At 47.8% G+C, this 21,849-nt stretch overlaps 2 protein-coding genes across 30 annotated transcripts in view; one reads left to right on the top strand and one right to left on the bottom strand.

Annotated features, from left to right (window-relative positions):
- LOC101699484 (protocadherin gamma-C4) overlaps positions 1 to 10,312 on the top strand; it is a 168,266-nt gene extending 157,954 nt beyond the window's left edge. For all 28 annotated transcript variants that reach the window (XM_021266119.2, XM_013075696.3, XM_013075692.3 and 25 more), the window contains 2 exons: positions 2,895 to 2,983; positions 8,250 to 10,312. In XM_021266119.2, the coding sequence (XP_021121778.1) occupies positions 2,895 to 2,983; positions 8,250 to 8,476 (316 nt within the window). In that variant the 3' untranslated portion in view covers positions 8,477 to 10,312. The remainder of the gene's footprint in view (positions 1 to 2,894; positions 2,984 to 8,249) is intronic.
- Positions 10,313 to 12,258: 1,946 nt separating this feature from the next.
- Positions 12,259 to 21,849, bottom strand: part of Diaph1 (diaphanous related formin 1) — a 106,522-nt gene continuing 96,931 nt past the window's right edge. For both annotated transcript variants that reach the window (XM_004854287.4, XM_004854288.4), the window contains 2 exons: positions 20,537 to 20,623; positions 12,259 to 14,224 (listed from right to left, as the gene is read on the bottom strand). In XM_004854287.4, the coding sequence (XP_004854344.1) occupies positions 14,070 to 14,224; positions 20,537 to 20,623 (242 nt within the window). In that variant the 3' untranslated portion in view covers positions 12,259 to 14,069. The remainder of the gene's footprint in view (positions 14,225 to 20,536; positions 20,624 to 21,849) is intronic.

The raw sequence follows: 21,849 nt of genomic DNA, 5'->3' as shown, positions 1-21,849 counted from the left end.
CCTATCAAAAAGTTGAAAGAATTATATGATGAGCATCTGAATACTCTTTACACCTAGATTCATCAATTTATTTGCACCTTTATCTTAATGTTTGTGTGCGTGCGTGCACAGGCACGCACACACACACTTTTTTTTTTTTGGACCATTTGAAAGTGAGTTGTGGACATCATAGCATTTGATACTTTAGTATATATCCCCTAGGATGCCTTTATAACCACATTTGAGGCATTTAACATTAATGCAATAATTTATAGTCCACTACCAGATTTTCGTAAATGTTCCCAATATATCTTTTAACCTGTTTTGTTTTTTTTTTAAACTTCAGGATCCAATCAATGAGCATGAATTGCATTTTGTTGCCCTGGCTCTTCCTTTTTTATTGTTATTATTATTAGAAATAGATTCTCACTATGTAGCTCAGGCTAGCCTTGAACTCATTATGTAGTATGGGCTGGCCTCAAACTCACAGTGATCCTCCTGCCTCAGCCTCCTGAGTGCTGGGATTACAGGCATGTGCTACCTACTTTCTTCTCCTTTAATCTAGAACAGCCTCTCTACTTTTTTTCTTTATGATATAGATATTTTTAAAGGCATCCTGAACCACATAGTGAGACCCTGCCTCAAAAAAAAATAGATAGATAAGTAGTTCAGATCAGTTGTCTTTTAAAATGTCCCACAAATAGGATTTGCTGATTATTTTTCTTATGGTTAGATTCTGGGTGAACAGTCTAGGTAGGAATAATCCTTGAGTGATATTACATATTTCCCACATCAGTTTGTCACATTATGAGCAATGTCCAGTTTGTTCACTTGGTGAAAGTAGTGTCCCCAAATCTCCATTATAAAAGTTTTCAGTTTTTTGTTTATTTTGAGACTAAGTCTCACTATGTTGCCCAGTCTGACCTTGAATCCTCCTGCCTCAGTCTTCTAAGCAGCTGAGACTACAGGTGTGGTGCCTAGCTTTATAAAAATGTTTTAAAGTATTTGTGGTTGATGAGTAATCTGTGGATGTACATGAGATGTGGAACAATGCTTCATCCATTTTTAGTAATTTAGTATTCAATGATGATCCTTGCTTGAATCTGTTTTCATAACAGTGGTTACCAAGAGGTGATTTTCAGTCATTCCTTCCACATTTTATTTAGCTGGCATTCTCCTGCAAGTCACCTAGATAATTTGCTCAGATCTTAAATTTGCTCTGGAGAAGCCTAGACCAACTGAGCTCCCTCACCCCGACTAGGTCAGGATTTTCCTTACATGTTCTGGTAGTCCCCTGCTCTTTGCCTCTGTTCACCTGTCAGAGTTGCAATTAAATCATTGCTTAATCTTTTAACCCCATCAAGATGGACTATTTCTGGACTGGGGATTTAGCTTAGTGGATTTAGCTCAGTAGTGCAAGTGCAAGGTCCCGAGTTTGATCCCTGGTACCGGGGTGGTGGGGGAGAAATGGACTATTTCTGCCCCATACACACCTACAACCCTGCTCTTAGCCCACCATAGTAACAGTACATAGTAACAGCATAGTAAATCTTTGTTAAATAAGTAGGTGCAGAACTCCAACTCTTCCCACTCTTAGGAGGGAGGAATGGTATTCTGTTTTCCCCTCCAACCTTAATTTTATGTTTGCTGTGACAGGGCAGAGTTGACACATAGCAACAGCGTGCTCTATTTTGAGCTTTAGACTGGGTCCATCTAGCTGGGAATGGAGAAATCATAAGTAGAGACAGACTGCAAGGTGTAAAGACGTTCTTGGCGCTGCTCACTTACCCCAACAACAACAACAACAACAACAGCAGCACACACAAACACACACAAAACACAGACGTTCTTGCTTTCAAGGCCTGCCCTGTAGCCCTTCCCACGATGCCAAACCTTTAATCTTACCTCATAGGGATCCAACTCTAACTCTCTCCCCTGGCCTCTTCCCATCCACTCAGACAACAGCTATTTATTGAGGAACTTCTCTGAGCCAGATGGAGCCAACGGGTTCCTAACAGGCAGGCTGCATATGTGTGGCAGGCTGCTTCCCTCCTGCAAAGTGAAATAATTGGATCCTTAACAATTTTTTAAAAAAAGCATAGAAACAGTCACAGTGGGAAAAATCTAAATTTACTTGGAATTCCTTAGGGTTCTTTTATAGTTTAATATTTTTAAAAATTATGGATCACTTCATGCTTTTTCAATTCACAGGGCTTCTGAATCCTAATTAGATCCAGATGCCAGCTTTTACACCAGATGAATCAGTAGGAAGTGGGCACAAGTGTCCCCGCCTCACAGAGGTCACTGAGGTGGAGGAGCAGACAGTACAGTCACAGGGTGACTGTGGCACCACCTGACCCAGCCAGCATGGGCTTAGGGATCCCCTTGGGTAAATTTTACATCACCAAGGCCCAGGCTTCAGGGCTGATGTTCTAGGGAGTGGCAGCTGCCCAGGATTCAAGTAAAGAAAGGGTTAGGGAAGGGCTTTGGGAAACTTCTGATGAAAGAAGCCTTGTGACTGGAGCTAGAGGTGGGTCATCTCATGAAATAGAGGGGCAGGTTCTTACATCAGATTTGAGGGTTGCTTGGGTTCTCCTGCATCTTCCCTTAGGTTCTCTCATCCACACCCCTTTCCCTAATTCTGAGACATACTCTAAGCTTTCCACTGTCCTCCGGAGAGAGTCTAATGTCCCTTGCTGTAACAGTAATCACGTGCTCTTGTGAAGGGTGGGGAAGGCAGTTTATTATTTGCACCTGAGATAGCAGAGGTTTGGGGGATTGAAGGTCTGTGTAAGCCCCTCAGACCTTGCTCAGGGGCGCAGGTTTTCGGCATGAGGTGCAAATGGACCACTAGATTTGGGAAAAATAAAGTGGCCTGGCCTGGGACCCTGCTCACCATCCCACTGTCTCCCCAGCTCCCAAAACGGCGATGAAACCGGCACCTGGCCCAACAACCAGTTCGACACAGAGATGCTGCAGGCCATGATCCTGGCCTCCGCCAGTGGTGAGTGGCACCAATCAAGTGGTGGGGTTGGAGGTGTGGGGCTCAGGTGCCTCCCACGGCCTCCATGCCGGGAGACTGGATATCAAAGTGCATAGTTTCTCTGGATCTTGCAGCTACGGAGAGAGGATCCATGACTCCAGGATGTACAGCCAGGTTAAAGAACAGCAGAGGAATGGGGGGGGGGGCCTGCGGTGCCCTGAGGGGAGGGAACAAGTATCAGTCTATTGAGATGTGGGGGTTGTGGTTACAAATCTAGCTCTGGAGAGGACAGCGGAGGTCAGGTCCTAGCTCTGCCACTTACCCCCTGTGACTTTGATCCGTTTGCTCAGTTTCTCTAAACCTCAGTTTCCTCAGCCAAGAAAGTGGGGATGGCAACCCCACAGAGCTTTTGTGAAGATTGAAGGAGAAGCTACCATGAAGCAGAGTCCTGGGCCTGGCACATGCAAAGCCTCAGTCCGTGAAAGTGGGTATGGATAGTCCCAAGGGATAGAAGAAGTCTCCTTTTTTTGTCTCCCTTACGTGCAGACCAGGACTTTGGTTTTCCCACAAGTCTTACAAAGAACTTCACATGAGATGGGGACTCAGCCAATGGTAGTTGTCCTTGAAAAGTCACACTGGTCCTGAACAGGAAAGCAGAATAACAACATCAGCACTGAAGAGCACAGGCTTGGGAAGCAGGCCAATCTGGATTCGAATCCTGATCCTGCTCTTACCACTTAGCTGTGAGTCTTTAGATAAGTTATTAAGCCCCTCTGGGACCCAGCTTACTTATGAAATGGACACATTAGTAGCCTTCATTGTGATGTCATGAGGACCAAATGTAAGGCCTTCAGGACAGAATTGGCAGAGAGTAGAGCACATAATTGATTGAACATTATATTTATTGACTGATGGGGATAAAAGGCAGAATTAGAATAATGCCTATTAATAAAGATCGGCTTCTGGGTTTTTTTGTTTTGTTTTGTTTTTTGTTTTTGGTACCCGGGGATTGAACTCAGGTCCTTGCACTTGCACAGCAGGTGGCGAAACCACTGAGCTAAAGACCCAGTCCAGGATCCGCTTCTGGAGCAACAAATTGTGGGGTCATGGGGAGGCTGGCAGAGGATTAAGGCACTGGCCTTATATACGTCTGGAGGACTGGTGTAGAGAACCTCACAGTGCCACTGTCATCATGCCAAGGCACACGTCAGATAAACTTTGTGAGATGTCACTTGCACCAAGATTCCCAGTTTTGAGCTGCACAGCTGTGATTCCAACTGACCCCTAGTCCCAAGTTCATGCCCTTTCTACTACAGGTGACTGTGTCTGCGTTTAGATCAAGCCTCATTTTCCCTTTTAGCTGATTAGATCTAGAAGCTGAACTCCTCCTAATGCTACTTTTCTCAGATTTAAGTTGCCAAATAAAATACAGGATGGCTGATTAGATTTTAATTTCAGATGAACAAGTGTTATGGTAGCATAAGAAAATTTCAAATGTTGCACGAGATAGATTAAAAACTTATGGTTTACCTGAAATGCATATATAATGGGACATCCTGCATCTTTATTTGCTGTCGTCTGGCAACCCTACCTGAGACTCTGTGAGGTTATGTGGGGCCAGGCTGTGGCTGATGACAGGTGGCAGGGGCTGCCAGCCTCCTGGGGCAGAGCTGTCCCAGGTCTGATGGGGCTGTGGTCCTAGACAGGCCAGATAATGAATATGAAAGAAGCAGGCAGCTGGGTCTGGGGAGATCCAAAATCCAGCCCTTGAGGGATGTAAACAGGTCTATTTAGCTGTTGTGACCTTAAACCCTAAGGCTAGAAAACAGGCTTTTTAGCCTAAATCCAGATGTTAAAAATGGACATGGAAGCGGTATTTAAGGTCTAAAGTCCTCCCTGAAGGTCTCCCTGGAGCAGGGCCAAGGCTGCACACTCCCCTGCTGGGGCTCCACCCCTGCCCTCCAGCCACCCCTCCAGCCCACAGGGGGCCTGACCCTAGGCTGGGCTTGGGGCCCAGGAGTGGACTCTGGAGTGGAGGTGGCAGGGTTAGGCCCTACTCTCACTTTCACACCCACTTCCTAGCACTAGAACCAGAGAGGTTCCTGGAGTTCAGCCCAGCGAGGCCTGTGGGGTTACTGAGGGCAGCTAAGAGGGAGGGTGAGAGGGACCCTTGGGAGGCTTTTTAGATAAACACTTGGAGGAGGTGTGCTGTCCAGGAAGCTGTGGTTTGCAGCGGACCAGCTCTTGTCTATCATCCTCGGGCCTCCCTGGCCACTCTGAAGTTTTGCCTCTGCCCTGGGCTTGTCTGGGGGTAGTTGGGGGTGGACATGGGGCTGGCACAAGAGAGGAGACCAGCATTACCCCACCTCCTCCAGCCAGAAGATGGTTGGGTGCTTTCTCGAAGCTTTTCTAAATGAACTTAGAGACTTGGTCCTTGCCTAGTGTGGGTTTTGAGGGGGGGAAGATTTGGGGGGTCGGGCGTTGGAGAACTGATTCTTTAGGAGGTGAGAGCTGGGTGATCCAACTTCTTCCCCTCAAACTTATAGATGGGGAAACACAGGCCTGAGTGGCCCAGGGTCTGGCCCAAAATCACACAGCTCTTTAATGGCGGAGCTGACCAGACACAGTTTCAGGGTCAGTCTCTGTCTATTACACTCTGGACACCCTGGATTCCCCATCTTCTCTTCCTCCTAGCCCATCCCAATTTCATGGAACCCCACAACGTGAGCAGGAGTTTGCTTTGTCATTTTCATCCATTCTGGGGGCTTCTTTGAGATCTTGAGTGCATGTAGGATGTGGGTGGGCCTGACTTCCTATCTTTCAGTCCTGCTTCCTTTCTTCCAGTTTTTCTCTGCATTCCTTCCTCTTTCCCTTCTGGTGTACATGTGACCCCACACACACACTCCAGTCTCCCCTCTAGCTCCTAAATCACTCTGGAATTCAGGCTCTTTGAAATTGGATCCGGAGCCCTTCCCCTCCTTCCATTCCCAGGCTCTAGGGGCCTGGAAGTGGCAGGGGTTGGAGGGGAGGGGAGGGGAGGGCCGCCAAGGCCCTGGCTCCCTCCTGGAGTTAATTAGGGAAATGTTAAAACGAGTGAAAAGGCTGGGGGAGGGGCAGCCTGGGGAAGGAGAGGAGGAGGTGGGCAGCTGCTCCCTTCTAGCCAGGCTCTCTCTCCCCACCCCCGGAAGGCTGCAGCTGCGAGGATTTAGGATTTGAGTAGAGGCTGTAGAAACCCGAGTGCTAGAAGCGTGTCTCTGCTGTCTCTTCTCTTGTGCCTTCCCACTCCTACCGCAGCATTGAAAATATTTCCTGTCTCTCTATTTCTCAATCCTGGTTAGTGTCCCAGAATTACTCAGCTTCTCCAGTTTTAGTCACTCTCTCTACCCTTTCCAGGGTCTAGGGTGGGGGCAGAGGGAGACTGTGATACAAGCACTTCTGCCAGCTGGGCAGGGGTTGGGCTGGGCAGGCCTGATGCTTTAACTCCTTCTCTGCCACAAAGGAGTTTGGGGCCTCCAGCCATGAACCCAAAGAGCCAAACTCCTGTTTCCCCCCAGTAACCTTCACCCAGCCAGGTATGGTGTAGGGTAGAGAGGCTGGCACCTTAGCCGAAGATGAGGATGACAACAGCCTTTATTGAGCACTTGTCAAGTACTGAGCACTGGGTGGAGGCACTGTGTCATTCAGTCCGTGTGATAGGACTGTGCCTCAGCCATTGTTCAGCATTCAAGTCAAGTTGCTTGGAGACCTTGTTACGATGCACATTTTGAGAATCTGCACTTTGAACAAGTTCTGGGGTGATGCTGAGCGAGGGCCAGACTTCGTACTTCTCGGGGCCGTTTCTTCTGTTCAGTGGACAGCTGGGCTGGAGATGCTTTCTTATCTCACCTAGCTCAGACAGTTCTGAGGCTCTGCCTGCACTGCACCTAAGAAGCCTGGTACCTGGAATCATCATCTCAGACTCCTAGTGTTAGATCAAAGACCCATGATGAAACCAAAAATATAACCAGCTGCAAGAAAATTTAAAGTGGAAGTTTACTGCCTCCAGCAACCACACCCCTGGCTGAATCTAGGAGTCGCAGTCCTCCTGGCCAGGGGTGGTCAGGGTTATATACATTGGGATCTGGATTCAGGAGATGTCCATGTGGGTGATTGGGCAGAAGGGAACAAAGTGGGGTCACCTGAAAGGTTAAGCTAAGTTCTGTTTTTCTTTTTTGAGACAGGGTCTTGCTATGCAGTTCAGGCTGGCATTGAACTCTCAGGGATCCTCCCAAGTTGCTGGGATTACAGGCATGTGCCACCATCCCCTCCTGGTTCTATTTTTCTAAGTTTCCATTTCCCCTAAATGGCATCACCTGGTCAGAGCTGAGTTACGTTTAACTTTTCTAAGTTAGGTTTCTACTTTTCAGAAATGACATTGCTTATATGCCAGGAAAGGGTACTACCTTCTCTCCTCGCACCTAAAGCACGGCAAATTCCCATTTCCCCCCTGCCTCCTTTGCCCTCAGAGTAGGGATAAGGTCCAAGCTGGTTTAGGTGGTAGAGGAGAGTAGCTGTGCCCTCTAGCAGACACCTAGGTACACTTGGGCCTGAGTCTTTCGGTAACATACTGACTGGTACCTGACTTCTCTTAGCCTTGGTTCTGTCATCTGTAAAATGAAGAGAATTCCACATACTTCACTGGGTATTCTGCTGAGGTTAAAAGTGGCCATGCATGGGAAACCTCTAGCAAAGTGCTTGGCTCAGAGTGGACAGTCAAATGCTACCCAAAAATGGATGCTTGGAAGAGTATCCAACTCCCCACCCTACCCCAGTAGCAGAACTACTGAATTGCTACTCTGTGCCAGGCACTGGTTGGAGGAGGAAAGGCATATGTACAAACCATGGCCTAGCATGGAAGCCAGAGGCTCCTTTTCAAAGGATTGAGAAGGGCAAGGATTTGGGAGCCAGAGTCTCGCTTTGAGAAGTACTAGCTAGCATGTTTTCAGCACTTACCATACACCAGGCCCTATTTTAAGTGTTTTACATATAGGTTCTTATTTCACTTTCACTCAAACCAGAGGTGTCACTCCTGTTTTCCCGATCAGAAAAAGAGAGCCAGGCATCTCAGCTAGGCTTTCTCACTCTTAACCCTCAACTCCTTGCGGACAGAGACTCTCCAGGTAATCACTGTATTCCCAGTGCTCAGCGTGGTCAGGGTCCACAGTGCTCTACAGATATTCATTAACTGCTTGTGGTATCAGAGTCTTGGCCTTCGCTCTGACGATCTGATCTTCCTCTGTCTCTGCAGAAGCTGCTGATGGGAGCTCCACCCTGGGAGGAGGAGCTGGCACCATGGGCTTGAGTGCCCGCTATGGACCCCAGTTCACCCTGCAGCACGTGCCCGACTACCGCCAGAATGTATACATCCCCGGCAGCAATGCCACACTGACCAATGCAGCTGGCAAGCGGGATGGCAAAGCCCCAGCAGGTGGCAATGGCAACAAGAAGAAGTCTGGGAAGAAGGAAAAGAAGTAATGTGGAGGCCAGGCCTAGAGCCACAGAGCAGCCTCTCTCCCCAACCAGCTTCTCCTTAGCTGTACCCAGACCTCAGAATTCCAGGGCTCACCCCCAGGATTCTGGTAGGGGCCAAGGCCATGCTCCCCTTGAGAAACAGAAACAAGTGCCCAGTCAACACCCCCCCCTTGCCCCCAGGGGGTTGAATATGCAAAGGGAGTTCTGCTGGGAACCCCCATCCAATCAATTGCTGTACCCAAGGGGGTGGTGCGGTTAGTGTAGACACCAAGAACCATTGTCACACCCCCTTTAGTTACAGCTGAACTCCTTCATCTTCCAAACAATCAGGCCCATCCATCCCCTGGCTCCCTGCTCCCCCACCCCACCCCTCTCCTTCAGAGTTCCCCTCTTGAGTAAGGTGGTTGGGGTGTTGAGGTACCAGGTGATCTAAAAAGGCTCTTAGTTCTGAAGAGTTGGAAGGGCACCATGACCTCTTGGGCTTCCCTTCAGTTCTCAATCTTACCCCAAAGCATGCTTTGGTGCCAATCCTTTCACCCCCTTCTAGAGCCTGTGACCAGTGCTCAAATATGGGAGACATGGTCACCATCCATCCCCATGGTACTGACGCTTGCTGGATTTGGGGAGAGGATTTTGCCACCAAGCCTCTTCCCAACGCCCTGGGGACCAATCTTTTGTTTTGTTTTTCATTGTTTGATGTTCCCACTGCATGCTGTGATTTCTCTCTCTACCCCTCCTCAAACAAGAGACTCCATTGCATGTTCTGAGATGGTAGGGGGTGGTAAGATACAGAAGGGAAGTGTGTGAGTGTATGTCCGCGCGCGCACGTGTGTGTATGGATGGGGGAGGATGGACAAATCTTGGCCCATCAGTTAGTTAACAGAGTCTTGCAGGAGCCTCTGTATGTCCCCAGGGTGCTGGCCAGATCCTCAGATTCCAGCCACAAAACAAACAGTAGGTTGGACCTTCACCACACACATACATATAGGCTTCAGCCTAGGCAGCCAGCTTTGGGTTGAGCTACCAGGACCAATGGGTTTAAAACTGGCATTTCAGTCCAAGGAAGCTTTGAGCAGGGTTTAGGAGCAGGCCCTCTAGAGAGGTCAAAAGGGCTGGCCTCTGTCCATGCTGGGTACTCCAGAGGTGCCACAGGTAGAAGGATTGAGAAGCCCCAGCAGGAAAGGAGGCCCAGCTAGGCCATTCTTGGTCCTTGGGTTAGGAGGCAAGGAGCTAGCGCAGGAATCAAGTGGGCAGAAAGTCTCAGCCTATGATGGGGCTTCTCCACAGAGTCCCTGCACTCCTCAAGCCTCGGCCGTTCACCTTGCCAGGTGCCATTTCTTCTCTGTGAAGGCCACTGCCCAGGCCCCCAATCCACCCCCTAGTGGCCAGAGCCTGGTTAAAGTCCCCCAGTGCCTCCTTGTGCATAGACCTTCCTCTGTCCACCCCTTCTGATCCTGCGGTCGTTTCTTCAGCGGGGTTGCAGGAGAACGCCACCCCAGCCCTTCCAGTAGTGTAGAGCCCCCTCCCTTGGCTGGTGTAGAGTAGCCAATAGTGTAGTGCGGTGTGCTTTTACGTGATGGCGAGTGGGCAGCGGGGGCAGGCTGGAAGTAGCCGTCTGTCCTTGAATCTGCTGCCTGCAGCGGCCCGTGCTGTATTTTGTGTTGTGTCCACGCGCTGCGGCGACCCCCTCCAGGATACTGACCCCTTCTATAAGCGCTTCTCTTGGCATAGTCACGTAGCTCCCACCCACCCCCTTCCTGTATCTCACGCAAGTTTTATACTCTAATATTTATATGGCTTTTTTTCTTCGAAAAATTAATAAAAAGGTTTCTTCTGAAAGGTTGAATGTTTCTGTTTAAGAGCTGGAGCTTCTGGTATGTGTGGATGAAATGCGCTGAGAGGTGTATGCTGAAAGAGCGGAACTGTGTGGCAGCCGTTGTTTGCGCCTTTGTTTACTGTCATTGAGCATCTACATCTGTTTCGTGTGTGTGTGTGTGTGTGCTGCCGTTCGAGTCTGTATGACTGTCCAATATGGCTGTGTATGTTGCAACACCGTTGTGCCTCTGTGTGCGATGGGCTGTAACTGTGCTTGTGGATCTGTGGTGTGTGATCGACTCTCGGGCCTGTCGTGGGGGTGGGGAGTTTTGAGTGTGGCGTATCCGTGTGTAATTGGGTGCGCAGTTGTATGCTTGCTGCTATCCCCATTAGATCCTAAGCGCCAGTCTCCAGGCAGAAGAGACCCGGGAGGGCGGGGCACGGCGCGTTGGGCAGGCGCCTGGCTAGCAGCACCAGGAGGGTGTGGGAGGGTGCCCGCTAAACTCGCCTCCTTCAAGCGCCCAGGTGGGGGCTTCGCCGTTCCCGCCTCCACCCACTCAGGCTGCTTAGAGGTTTTGAGAACACAGCGGAAGTGGGAAGGAAAGCAGCAGGCGATTCTCCGGAGGCAGAGTGGGTAGCCTGGGTCTGTTTCTCCATTTGGAATTAGCCTTCCAGCTCACCTCTTTGCAACAGAAGCCTAACATAATTGGAGGGCGCATCGCTTTCTGGAAGCGGGGTCAAGGGGACCGAGTGAGCAGTAAATAAGATGGCCCGCAGATCCAGCTCTCCCTCCCTCCTTCCTCCCTTCGCTTCTCCATTCACTCCAGGTCTTCCATCTCCCCGCCCCCTCCTCCCGCTTCTCCATACCCCAGCCCCGAAATTTGAGGTTGCCGCACCAAAGCCGCAACAGGAAAGAGGGGGAGGGGAGGGCGCAAGGATCAAAACAGACCCACTGGGGTTATCCAAAGGGTCAGCAAGTGCAAGCCCAACCAGGGAGCGAGGAGGCGGTCTCTGGGCTTCCTCCGCGGGTTCTCTGAAGCCGGTCACCCTTTCTGCTACCTCCTCTAGCCTCCTGTCATGGAAACGAAACCTTTCAGGAAGCATCTGGGGGCGACTTTCTTGCGTGGGAGGGTGGTGCAAACGGTTGCCCAGATGGGAGCTGGGCGCCTGGGTTCTATTCCAGGCTTGGCAGCAGACGGGAAGAGCGCGTGAGCAGCTGCGGTTGGTCCCCTAATTGGTATATGCGCCTATAAAGCGGAGCCAGAAACGCGGGGCCCCTAGGGGAGAGAAAGCGAGGAGGCAGGCAGCCTACCCCCACACCTCCGGCCACACGGGAGGCAGCTGCCCAGGTCTTCGGCTGTTTAAAAGGCTTTTATGTCTAGTTCCACAGGCTGCTCCGAGGTGTTCCCCTCCCCGTCTACCCTGGGCCGGCTCGGCTCAGTTGCTTGGAGGTTTCTTGTACGGGTCACACCGGACCCAGACAGGCAAGGCTCTGAGAGGAAAGTCATCTGGAGCCTGACCTCCGACTTCTGACCTCTGCTGACAAAGTTCAGGTTCCCAGCCAAGCCTAAGCCTCTCTACCTTTCCAGCGTGGTCTGTGGCCACCAAAAAGGCCGGAGGTGTGAATGGGAAAATGGGGAGTCAGCAAAACAGGCACAGGTACTGCTGGGAAACTGCAGGACATTTCCAGGCATGAGGAAATGGGGAGTGAAGTGTGAGCTAAGAAAAGAACTCCAAGCCAGGAAGCAGCGATGTGGAAGAGACAGGGAGCTGAACTGGACATCTTGTTTCTTTATGGAAGTGAACCGCCTCGAGGGGAGCTCTGGCCAGGCAGAAGCCACCATGTATTGATCTACCCCTGTGCCCTGTGTCTGACACCTTTAGCTTTGTGACAGGTTTATCAGGCCAACCAGTGGTGTGATGCAGAAGAGAAGACCCTTGACTAGCGTGAAAAGAAATTAGCACAAAACTGGAAGGAGATGCTGTTCAATGTTTTATTAACAGTTGGAAACCCATCAAACTGGAGGTGATGACATCCCGGGAGCCCAAGTGGTGTGGGAAATAGGTTTGAATTTTGTCTTCCAACCCCAGTTTTTGTTTTTTTATTAAATGCATCTTAGCAAAAGTACATTAAAAAAGAAAGGGTCAAAGCCCTAGATGTCAGCGAGCAAGAGGAAGGTGACAACCCAAGAGAGCAACAGAGCTCCTGCACCACAGTCTTCCTGGGGCTGCCTTTGCCCCTTCAGACACAAGTTCTAGCAACCAGAACCTTCTTTCCTGTCACAAGGCCCCCTGGAGTCACCCGCAAGCCTCCCAAGTTCCCCCATGTTCTACCAAGTGTACTTCTGGGCCAGTCATTAACAATGCCATTCTCTCCTTGCTGAAGTGGAAAGCTCAAAGGGACATAGTAGGGTACAGGTGTCACCCTAAGCCAGAGAACCCGAGCTTCCTGGGGTTGGGGCCACCAAACAGTTCACCCTGCCCACTATTCAGAAGGAAGTGGGGTATGGTGTGTGGAGCACCTCTGGGCCCACTTCTCAGGATATCCAGTGAGCATCTGCACATTTGGCTTGGTAATTTACTGAATTCATAAAACTTGTGCCTTAGAGTTCCTGCTACTCTTAGGCTTGGCCCAGCCCAACCAGAAGAGATCTCTCCTGCCCAGAACTGATGCTGGGGGAGGATCTGCCTTGGCCTCCGAGTTCTGGGGGGGGGGGGGGGGTTGACAGTTGAGGACACGGTCCAAGGGCATGCTTAGCACTGAGGCCTATGAAGAGAACCCCAGGAACTCTGAATCTAATATCAAAGCCTCTTTGATTATGGAAGGGGAAGGGGAAAGGAAGTTATTTTTCTTTAAAAAAATTTTTTTGTACAAAAATAGATCCATTTGCAAAACAATTTCTCAGCCAGGAGGCTCCACCTCCCATTTCCTTGGAGACGGAGGGTGAGGTGTAGGATGGTCGCACTACAGCCCATACTCCAAATGAGATGCACCAAAGCTTTGGGGAAGGCATTAGGGACCCTGGCTCAGGAGCCTGGGCGGGGCCTGGTACTGAGGGTTCAGGGAGGCAAGGACACAAAGCATGGCAGCAAGTTGGAGAGGTGGCCCACGCTGTCACTATGCCCTAGCAACCTGCCCATGGGCTCAGGCCTCTGCCACTGGGGCACAAGTAGAGCAGTCCAGATCCTTTTTGTTTTGGGAGCCCCTTCCCAGGAAGGTGGGTTAAGATGGGATTTGCTCCCTGCTTCCTCAGAAGCAGCTCCCAGTGCCACAGCATTAGTAATAAATAACAATAGCCAATAGGGGGAAGAGCAGAGGTGACAGCAATGAAAGAGGGCTCTAGCCCAAAGGTTCATAAGCCCCATGCTGTTCTCAGGGCCAGAGATACCACAAAAGAAAAGCATAAAGCCAGCAAGATTGACCTAGGGAAGGCCCACTAGAAAGTCGGGCTGAGAAAGCAGGATGGGCCTTGTCTGAAAAAAGGCCCTCTGAGTAACAGAGGAGACAGGGTTAAGGCAGCAAACACGGACCCTACTTTGGTAACACAATGGCCAGGGCTGGCTGGGTTGGGCTCAGATCTCTCCCACACTGCCCTTTTGGTCTCCAGAGGCAGCTGAAGATGTATGTAATGTTCAGAGAGCAGCAGGCCAGACAGAAAGAAATGGTCAGGGTGATAGGAGTGGCCGCTCTAGAGGAACACTCCCTGACCCTTTAGGCACATGCTACAGGGCAGGACAGTCTGGGCTCCATTTAGGAGCTGCTGTGGCCATGGGATCCAGGTTAACTTGCACGGCCAACCAACTCCTTGGCTTCCTCAAGGATTGTGGGGACTCCTTCACTGTTCTTGGACACCTTGGCAGGACCAGCAGTTATGACATCATCCTTGATCAGGTCTGGAGGTAGCATTGATGCAAGACACCCGACCTTCCTATTGCCTGCAAGAGAAGACATGAGATCCTGTCCATGGAAGATGTAATTTCTAATCTCTTTCAAATTCTGCAGCAGACATTCAGCCAGAAGCCATGCAAGTATGGCTGTCTTTTCAGCTTCACAAAGTCCCTTATTTTGAAGGAAGAGGGAGAGAGATCCAATATGCAGGATATACTTTTGGGTGGTGAAGAACATAAGAGCGTGGTATAACAGGAGAGCAAGCCTCGCCCTTGCTTCCTTGGTGACAACAGTACAAAGGTTTGAATATGGTTAGACAGATAGAAATGGGTTTACCTGTTGGCTGTGTCACACTTAAAGAGAAATAAAGTATTCAAAATCCCTTTTCTCACCATAGGGTTGGTGGAATTAAAAAGTCAAAAGCTTAGTATATAGTATAATTTTTCTTTTCTTGGTAGTCCTCAGAAAGCTTCTAGGCCAGTGGTGGTGAACTACGGCATGTGTGCTGCAGCAGGCTGTATCACTGAAAGCTCTAAAAGGTCCTAGGCCAAAAACACATTTCATTCTGCCCCAACAGGGCTATTTGTAGCAGAAGGGGGGCCTCTGGCAGGTTGCTGGGGGATACTGCAAAGAGAAGCGCAGCCACTAACTGGCATCCCATGCACACTGACTCTTATGTGATCCTCCAACAACCAATACCCACACTCCTGGCTTTCCCACCTCTTCAAGGACCTTAAAAGATGTGTATAAGTGTGTATGTGTGTGTCAGAGAAGGCAGAGCTGGTGGGAACCCTATAAAAAACCCTGGCTAATGGAGTGTGCAGTTCTAGATGTCATCCCACGTAGAAAGAGAACCATCAATTGATCCATGTGTTTCTGTTCAACTGATGGGATGTGTCCCCAACACTTTCATATTCATTTATGGAATCCACACTTATGACCCCAGTTTCTCAACAGGAAGGCAGTTTCTTGGGATGGCCATGCCTCTCTCATGATGTCTGCTCTGCTCATGCCCTTCTAGAAGCAGCACAGAGACTGCATGTATACAAGAGCTGCCTGGGTGAAAAAAAGCCAGATACAAAAGGTAATATATGTTACAACTCCATTTCCCTAAAATGTCCAGACCAACAAATCCAGAGATAGTGGATTAGCGGTTGCCAGGGGCTGAAGGGGAGAATCAGAAGTGACTGCAACCTTAAAGGGATGATAAATGTTTGAGCAGCTATGTTTACCCTGATTTGAATATTATACAATATGGGTACATATATCAGAACATCAAAGTACCTCATAAATATATAATTTTTATATATGAGTTTTTAAAAAGCACTGCTAATGGGTCTAGTTTCTTTTAGAGATGATGAAAATGTTCTAGAAGTAGATAGTAGTGACAGCTGCACAATCTTGTAACTATACTAAAATCAGTGAATTGTATACTGTACTTTAAAATGGTGTTTTTAAAAAAATAAAGCTTCCTGGGGACCTAGAAAAGCTTTGGTAGAGAAAGCAGTGCCTATGCCTTAAAGCAGCAGTAGCAGATGAAAGGGTCTAATGATCCTTAAAAGACTACAGGACTGGGACAGCTGTGGACATGAGTCCAGAGAAGCCAATGAACAAAGTCCCTTCTTTGGACCAGCAAAAAGCTTTAGCTAGAAGCCAAACAGATTCCACAACCCCAAGTCTTCACCAGGGCTTGTCAGTCTTACTGCAGTCATGCCCCAGAGCCACTGTTTTCAAGTCCAGTGGCTACCCAGAGGTCAAGCGGGAGCACACAGCATGCCCACAGGTTACCAACTTATGGGTCTCCTCCTCCTCCTCCTCGTCCTCCTCCTCCCAGAGGCACAAAGGGTTGTCTACCAAGAGGAGAAAGAATAGTAAAGATGCTGACTGACATCTACAGGGCTTACTAGGATCAGAGATGTGTGACCTAGACTTTGGGGACTTCACCAAGCCACTCACTGGATTAGGAACAGACTACTGCCTCAGTAGCTGACAGGTGAGGAAAAGGAGTGCAGCTGTGACTCTCATGCTCTACATGTGTGTACTTCTACCTTCCTTCTTAAGTCTCTCCTCACCAGCAAACTCCTTGAACCTGCTTAGTTTTCACTGTTTTCCAAAGTATTTGCTTCTCCAAGATCCCACTTGTCACGTCCAAAAAGGTAGAGGTCTGATCTTTGTTTTCTTTTTGATGGTACTGGGAATTGAACCCAGGGCCCTACACATGCTAAGCAAGTGCTGTACTGCTGAACTACATTCATGGCCATCAATGCCACTTTGTTGCTTCTTCGAATTATCAAGCAGTTGAAAAAAATACTGCAATCATCTTTGTGTGTGACTCCAATGTACATCTAGTATATATGTTGAAATATGTAACTTCTGGCTCCAGACCCTGGGCAAAGAACATAGGCCTTTGGGGACGCTTGTCCTGGGAACAAAGAAGTCAGAGTTCTACTGTGGCAAGTCTTAAACTGCTTCTTTCCTTGGTTTCTTTCTGTAAACGAAGAAGATATCTGTTGTATCTAATTCAGCAGCGGTTTAGGATTTCTCTAGACTCAAGAAGCTTCTGATGTATTACAGATTTCCTAAGAACCAGAAGCAGATGGTAGGTAAGTAGAAATTCCCTTTCAGTATAGAAAGGTGAGGGGATGGGAAAGCTCTTGTTTGAACTGGCAACATAACCAATAAAACCCAGGCACCTCAGCTTCCATTGTTTGTAATGCAAGTGTTATGGTGAGTGGCTTTAACAATCAAGAAAAACTGACCTCCCCCCCTTCTTTCCTGAACTTGAGCCCTTGTTAAGACTAGTGAAAAGTCAAAGAACCAGGTCAATATTCTGACTGGATGGGGTCTATGGGCTGATCTCATAAGAGGATGGTCCCAGACTGTGGAGGAAAGGAACAATCTTGAGATATTGTTCAAAGTTCACTGAGGCCAGATTCCCAGAAGGTGTGAGTAGGCTAGGACAAAAAGATCAGCAAAATCAACCACACAGCAGTAGGAGTATAGTTAAATGACATAGAAAAAGGTTAATGATTTGGCAGAAAAAAAAAAAAACTTTCATAAAAGACAGGCCAGGAACTACTACTAAAGAGAAAGTGCTCTTGTTAATACGCTTCCTTAGGGAAGAGGAAACTAGGACAGATGGGGCAATCGTTACCATCCTAAATAACTCATTATTATCTAAAGCTCTCCTAATTATACCTTCTGTCCTATTTTTACAAAAGAGAGAGGAGAAACACTGGCACAGGAATACACTCATCAACCCTTGCAAGACAGGTGATCATGGAAAAATCTTCCTGAAGAAGCTTCAATATGTCCAAGGCTATCCTTGCTACAGACCATATGAAAAAGAACATTTCTGGCCCCTACAGAGGGACCACTCATCTGGTGTTTAATTATACAGGATCAGTGGAAACAGCCCTGGACTCGGGTTCACAAAACTGGGCTATGATTTTGGCTCTATTATTAGCCAGCTATGTAGACCCGGTCAAGACCTTACCTGGGTCTTAATTCCTTTCATCTATTAGCAGGCTAGAAACTAATCACAAGGCGTCTTTAGAGTCTTCCCAACACTAATGTTTTATTAGTATAGGCAAAACTTACAGAAAAGTTGGGAAGTAATAAAAGGAAACTGGGCTTAGAAGCGCATACCTGTAATTCCAGCACTCGGGAGGCTGAGGCAGGAGGATTGCTCTGAATTTGAGGCCAGCCTGGGCTACATAGTGAGTTCAAGGCCAAACTGAACTACATAGTGAGACCATATCTCAAAAAAGCACAATAAATGAGACAGACAGAATTTCTTTTTTCCCTTGACTTGTATCTTAGTGAGCAAATGGCCTATGTATAAAATAAGGCTATAATTCAGCCATGGAGATACAGTTGAGTCATTAAAACCACAAGCTGACTCAATCATGGGCCTGAAATAGTAGCTGTAATACAATCACATGGATTCTTCTCCTTGACACTCAACCCATTGTTCTACCACCCTCGGCAGGTCATAGCAGTTTACATGTTGCTTTTAATGAACCAGCCCTGATAGTAACTCTCCTCTTCCAGCTCTTCAATGGGTCTTTGTATACTGGTCATTCCCTCATGTCTCTGAAGACCGGAAGATTTGAACATTCCTTTAAATTCTAAGGAAAAGGCTAGCATCTTTGAATAGGGGCAGCTGCCTTGTTGGGAATGAGGAGGACCATGAGGCAGATATGCTTCACAGTACTGTTTCTTTGGCTCTTAGCAATCACCCAGGAGGAACAGTCACTGATAGCCAACCAAGGGGTAGAAGAGCGGAGTCCGGCAGCCCCAGAGGGAACCTGAAACCCCTGAAGCCTTTGTATTCTGAGAATGGGGCCTTCTATCTCCAGTCTCTTCTCTTTGTAATCCTACTATCTCTATAGGATTATAAAGTAAAAATACTATTTAGGGACCTTAAGAGACCCTTCTAGATGAATTCTCACTTTATATATAAAGAAACTAAGTCTCAGAAACATTAAATGATTTATCTAAGGTAACATGACAGTACCAAATGGATGCTGATCTGATTCTGGGTCTTCTGATCTCATTTTAGTCCTATATCCTTTGTTCACTACTTTGATGCCTAACCTTCCTTCTGTTTAAGTTTGCATGATGTGACAGTACCAAAGTCTATAAAAAGTGTGACACAGTGACTGGAAATGTTTCCCCTGACTCTCCCAAATATGTTCAGGAGTGCTTAGTAAACCCAGAGCCCAGAAAGATAAAGTGGAGTTTTTTAGGTTGTTTTTTTTTGGTACTGGGGATCGAACTCGGGACCTTGCACTTGCGAAGCAGGTGGCAGAACCACTGAGCTAAATCCCCGGCCCAAGGTGGAGTTTTTTAAAACTACATAACTCTTGTTTTCACCTTCTTTTCATTTCAATATCTCCTAATAGCAAGTCTCCTACTATTCCCTCTGCACTGGGAGATAGTACTTTTGATTATTGGGTCTTCTGCTAAAACATTAGGTTCTGACAAAATCCCTCTTCCTCTGCCTTTAAGTCCTGTTTTCCTACTTGGAAAGAAGTAGAGACTGGGGCCTCCCCAGCAGAGGGAAGTCACTGCTGTCTGGCTGCCTTTGTACAGGAAGCATCTGGGATTCTAGTATAGTTCCACAGGAAGAGGCTTAAAAGGGAATTCCCCATCAGTCTGATGAAGGCTGGCATTTATCCGAGGAGGTTGTGGAAGACAATAAGTGAAATGCAAGGTATTTTTGTCAGAATTAATACTGAATGTAAAGTCACAACCTTATATAGTAGGTAGCGAACAATGCTGTGAGAACCTCTAAGATCAAATACAAAGTAGTATTACTAGCTGTACTTTTACCCAAGTGCCTATCAATAAGACTAAACGCTCTAATCCAGAGAGTTACACCCTTCCCACCTATCTCTTCTTCCCATTAGAGAGCCTGTACTTAAGGATCCCATAACTCCCTTAGCAGCAGAAACCTTTTAATGATGTCTCACCCTTCAACTTGGGAAAGCCATTACTCTAGCCCCAAAGGGCTCACTAGACATGATGGTTCAGTCAACTCCTAATGAGAGGCATGTTGGCTACACTTTCATTTGAACAGTCTCTTGGTCACTACATGCTTCCCTCAAGGGAAACTTATTCATCAGTCCTTCTCCACTCTAATGACCGGATCATTTGTCCTTCTAACTCCACGATTCTTTTTAGAGGCTCTGGCTCAGTGTAATTCACTTAAATCTTCTGCAAGTTGGGAAAGGATGTTGTAAGGAATTTGGGGAGGGCAAGAAAAGTAAAGGGTAACTGCACACAAGGAAAAGGCAATGCTCGAGCACAATGCAATTCTTCAGCTGACATGCCCCTCTCTATTCTTTTTTATTTTTTTGGTACTGGAGATGGAACTCGGGTCCTTGCGCTTGTAAGGCAGGGGGCAGAACCACTGAGCTAAATCCCCGGCCCCCCCCCTTCTTACATCTGAGGGCCATGACACCTCATGTTCTCTATGTCTTCTGCTTATGAAATTGCGAGTAAGGACTCTTATTTTTCAATCTATATCTAATAATACAGTTGTGTGTTAAGGACAATTATTTTTCATGTACACAAATGCCCAATCAAAACCTCATGTCTGGCAACATGGTTCCCTTGTTCTAAATTTCTGCTTTGCAAATGCAAGAAAAGAAGAGTCAAATATAATTGATCTGTTGTCAGTCCCTCAAACTGGTTTTCCAAGGCAGTACTTCCTAATGTGGGAAGAGGAACAGGTAACTCACTCTTGATGCAGGGGATGTAGAAGTTTCTTGCTGCTCAACACTAGCAGGACCAGAGTAGAGAAGCCTCAACTCTTTAGTTCCCTGGATGGACTCCATTTGTTGTTTACTTACCCTGACGGGGTCCTCTCTTCCGTCGGAATGCTGCTCCTGACTGCAGAGCTTCCAGAAGACTGTCCATCACCCCTGTCTCATCTCCCTCTGTCACGAACAAAGACAGAGATGGAAACTGTTTAGCCAGAACAGCACAGCAAATGTCAAACTCCATGAAATGCACAGCTGTTGCTTGGATTCTCCATACAGTGGCTGACAGATCAGAACAGACAAGGAAGGCTCAACTTCAGGTCTTACAGGTCCGCTTAGTTGTGTCTGTTCAAAAGTGGCCAAAACAAAAATTTCCTTGCCTACTATTCAGAGCAAACCCTGGGATTATCTCCCTACAGTGCTGTCCTCCTTGCACCTACCAGGACTAGCACACAGAATTACAGAACTCCCCAACTCCAAGACCAGGATAAGTGCCAAGATGGCAATTTTACTTTATTTTATTTTATTTTTTTAAACGAGAGGTCTCGCTCTGTAGTTCAGGTTGGCCCTGAACTCACTATGCAGCCCAGGCTGGCCTCAAACTTGTGGCAATCCTCCTGCCTCAGCCTCCCCCAAATGCTGGGATTACAGATGTGCACCACCATGCCTGACTGGCAACTGTAAAATTAATACACAACCCTACCACTCCCTTTTTATCCTAAAGTGTTTTACTGCAAAGTGCTTTTTCATAAACATCTCATGCAGAGCCTGGTTCAGGTTTCAGAGCATGGCTAAGAGAAGAAAAAGCACAGATCAAGAATGCATTGTAAGACAGAAGGAGGAAGAAAAGAAGTGAAGAAGGGCAAGTAAGAATAATTAAGATGCTATCTGTACATGTACCATCTCCCCAGGACAAATGTATATATTATACATTGCAAACATGCACTAATTAAAAGAAAATAAGAGTGCATTTCAGCTGGGTGCAATGGCACACATCTGTAACCCCAGTGCTCTGGGAAGCTGAGGCAGGAGAACTGCAAGTTGCAGCCAAGCCTGGGCAGCTTAGGGACTTAGTGAGACTGTCTCAAATTTAATGGGGGGCGGGGGGGATAGCTCAGTGCAAAGGCCTTGGGTTCAATCCCCAGTAAGACCACCACCACAAAAAAAACACCTCACTTAAGTGCTGCCTCCAGTGGGCTCAGCTCTATCTTAAAGCAGCAGCCTGGCTGGAATATAAAGAGTTAACAAAGAATCCTTATTCCAGCCTGGCTCAGTTTCCATGGCAACAGCTCAGGATAGTGAAATCTGAAACCGTGAAACCCTAAGGAGCCAGTTGGCTGCCAGCTCCAAAGCTGGGGCTCATTGATCCCAGCGCCACCTGCTGTCTGAACATCACTAGTGCA

Source organism: Heterocephalus glaber, unplaced genomic scaffold (genome assembly GCF_053883595.1).
Source record: "Heterocephalus glaber isolate CG9 unplaced genomic scaffold, H.glaber_assembly_v1.0 deba00001463, whole genome shotgun sequence".
NCBI classification, from domain to species: domain Eukaryota; kingdom Metazoa; phylum Chordata; class Mammalia; order Rodentia; family Bathyergidae; genus Heterocephalus; species Heterocephalus glaber.
The sequence above is the reverse complement of the archived record's forward strand: the minus strand, read 5'-3'. Positions and strand labels throughout refer to the sequence as shown.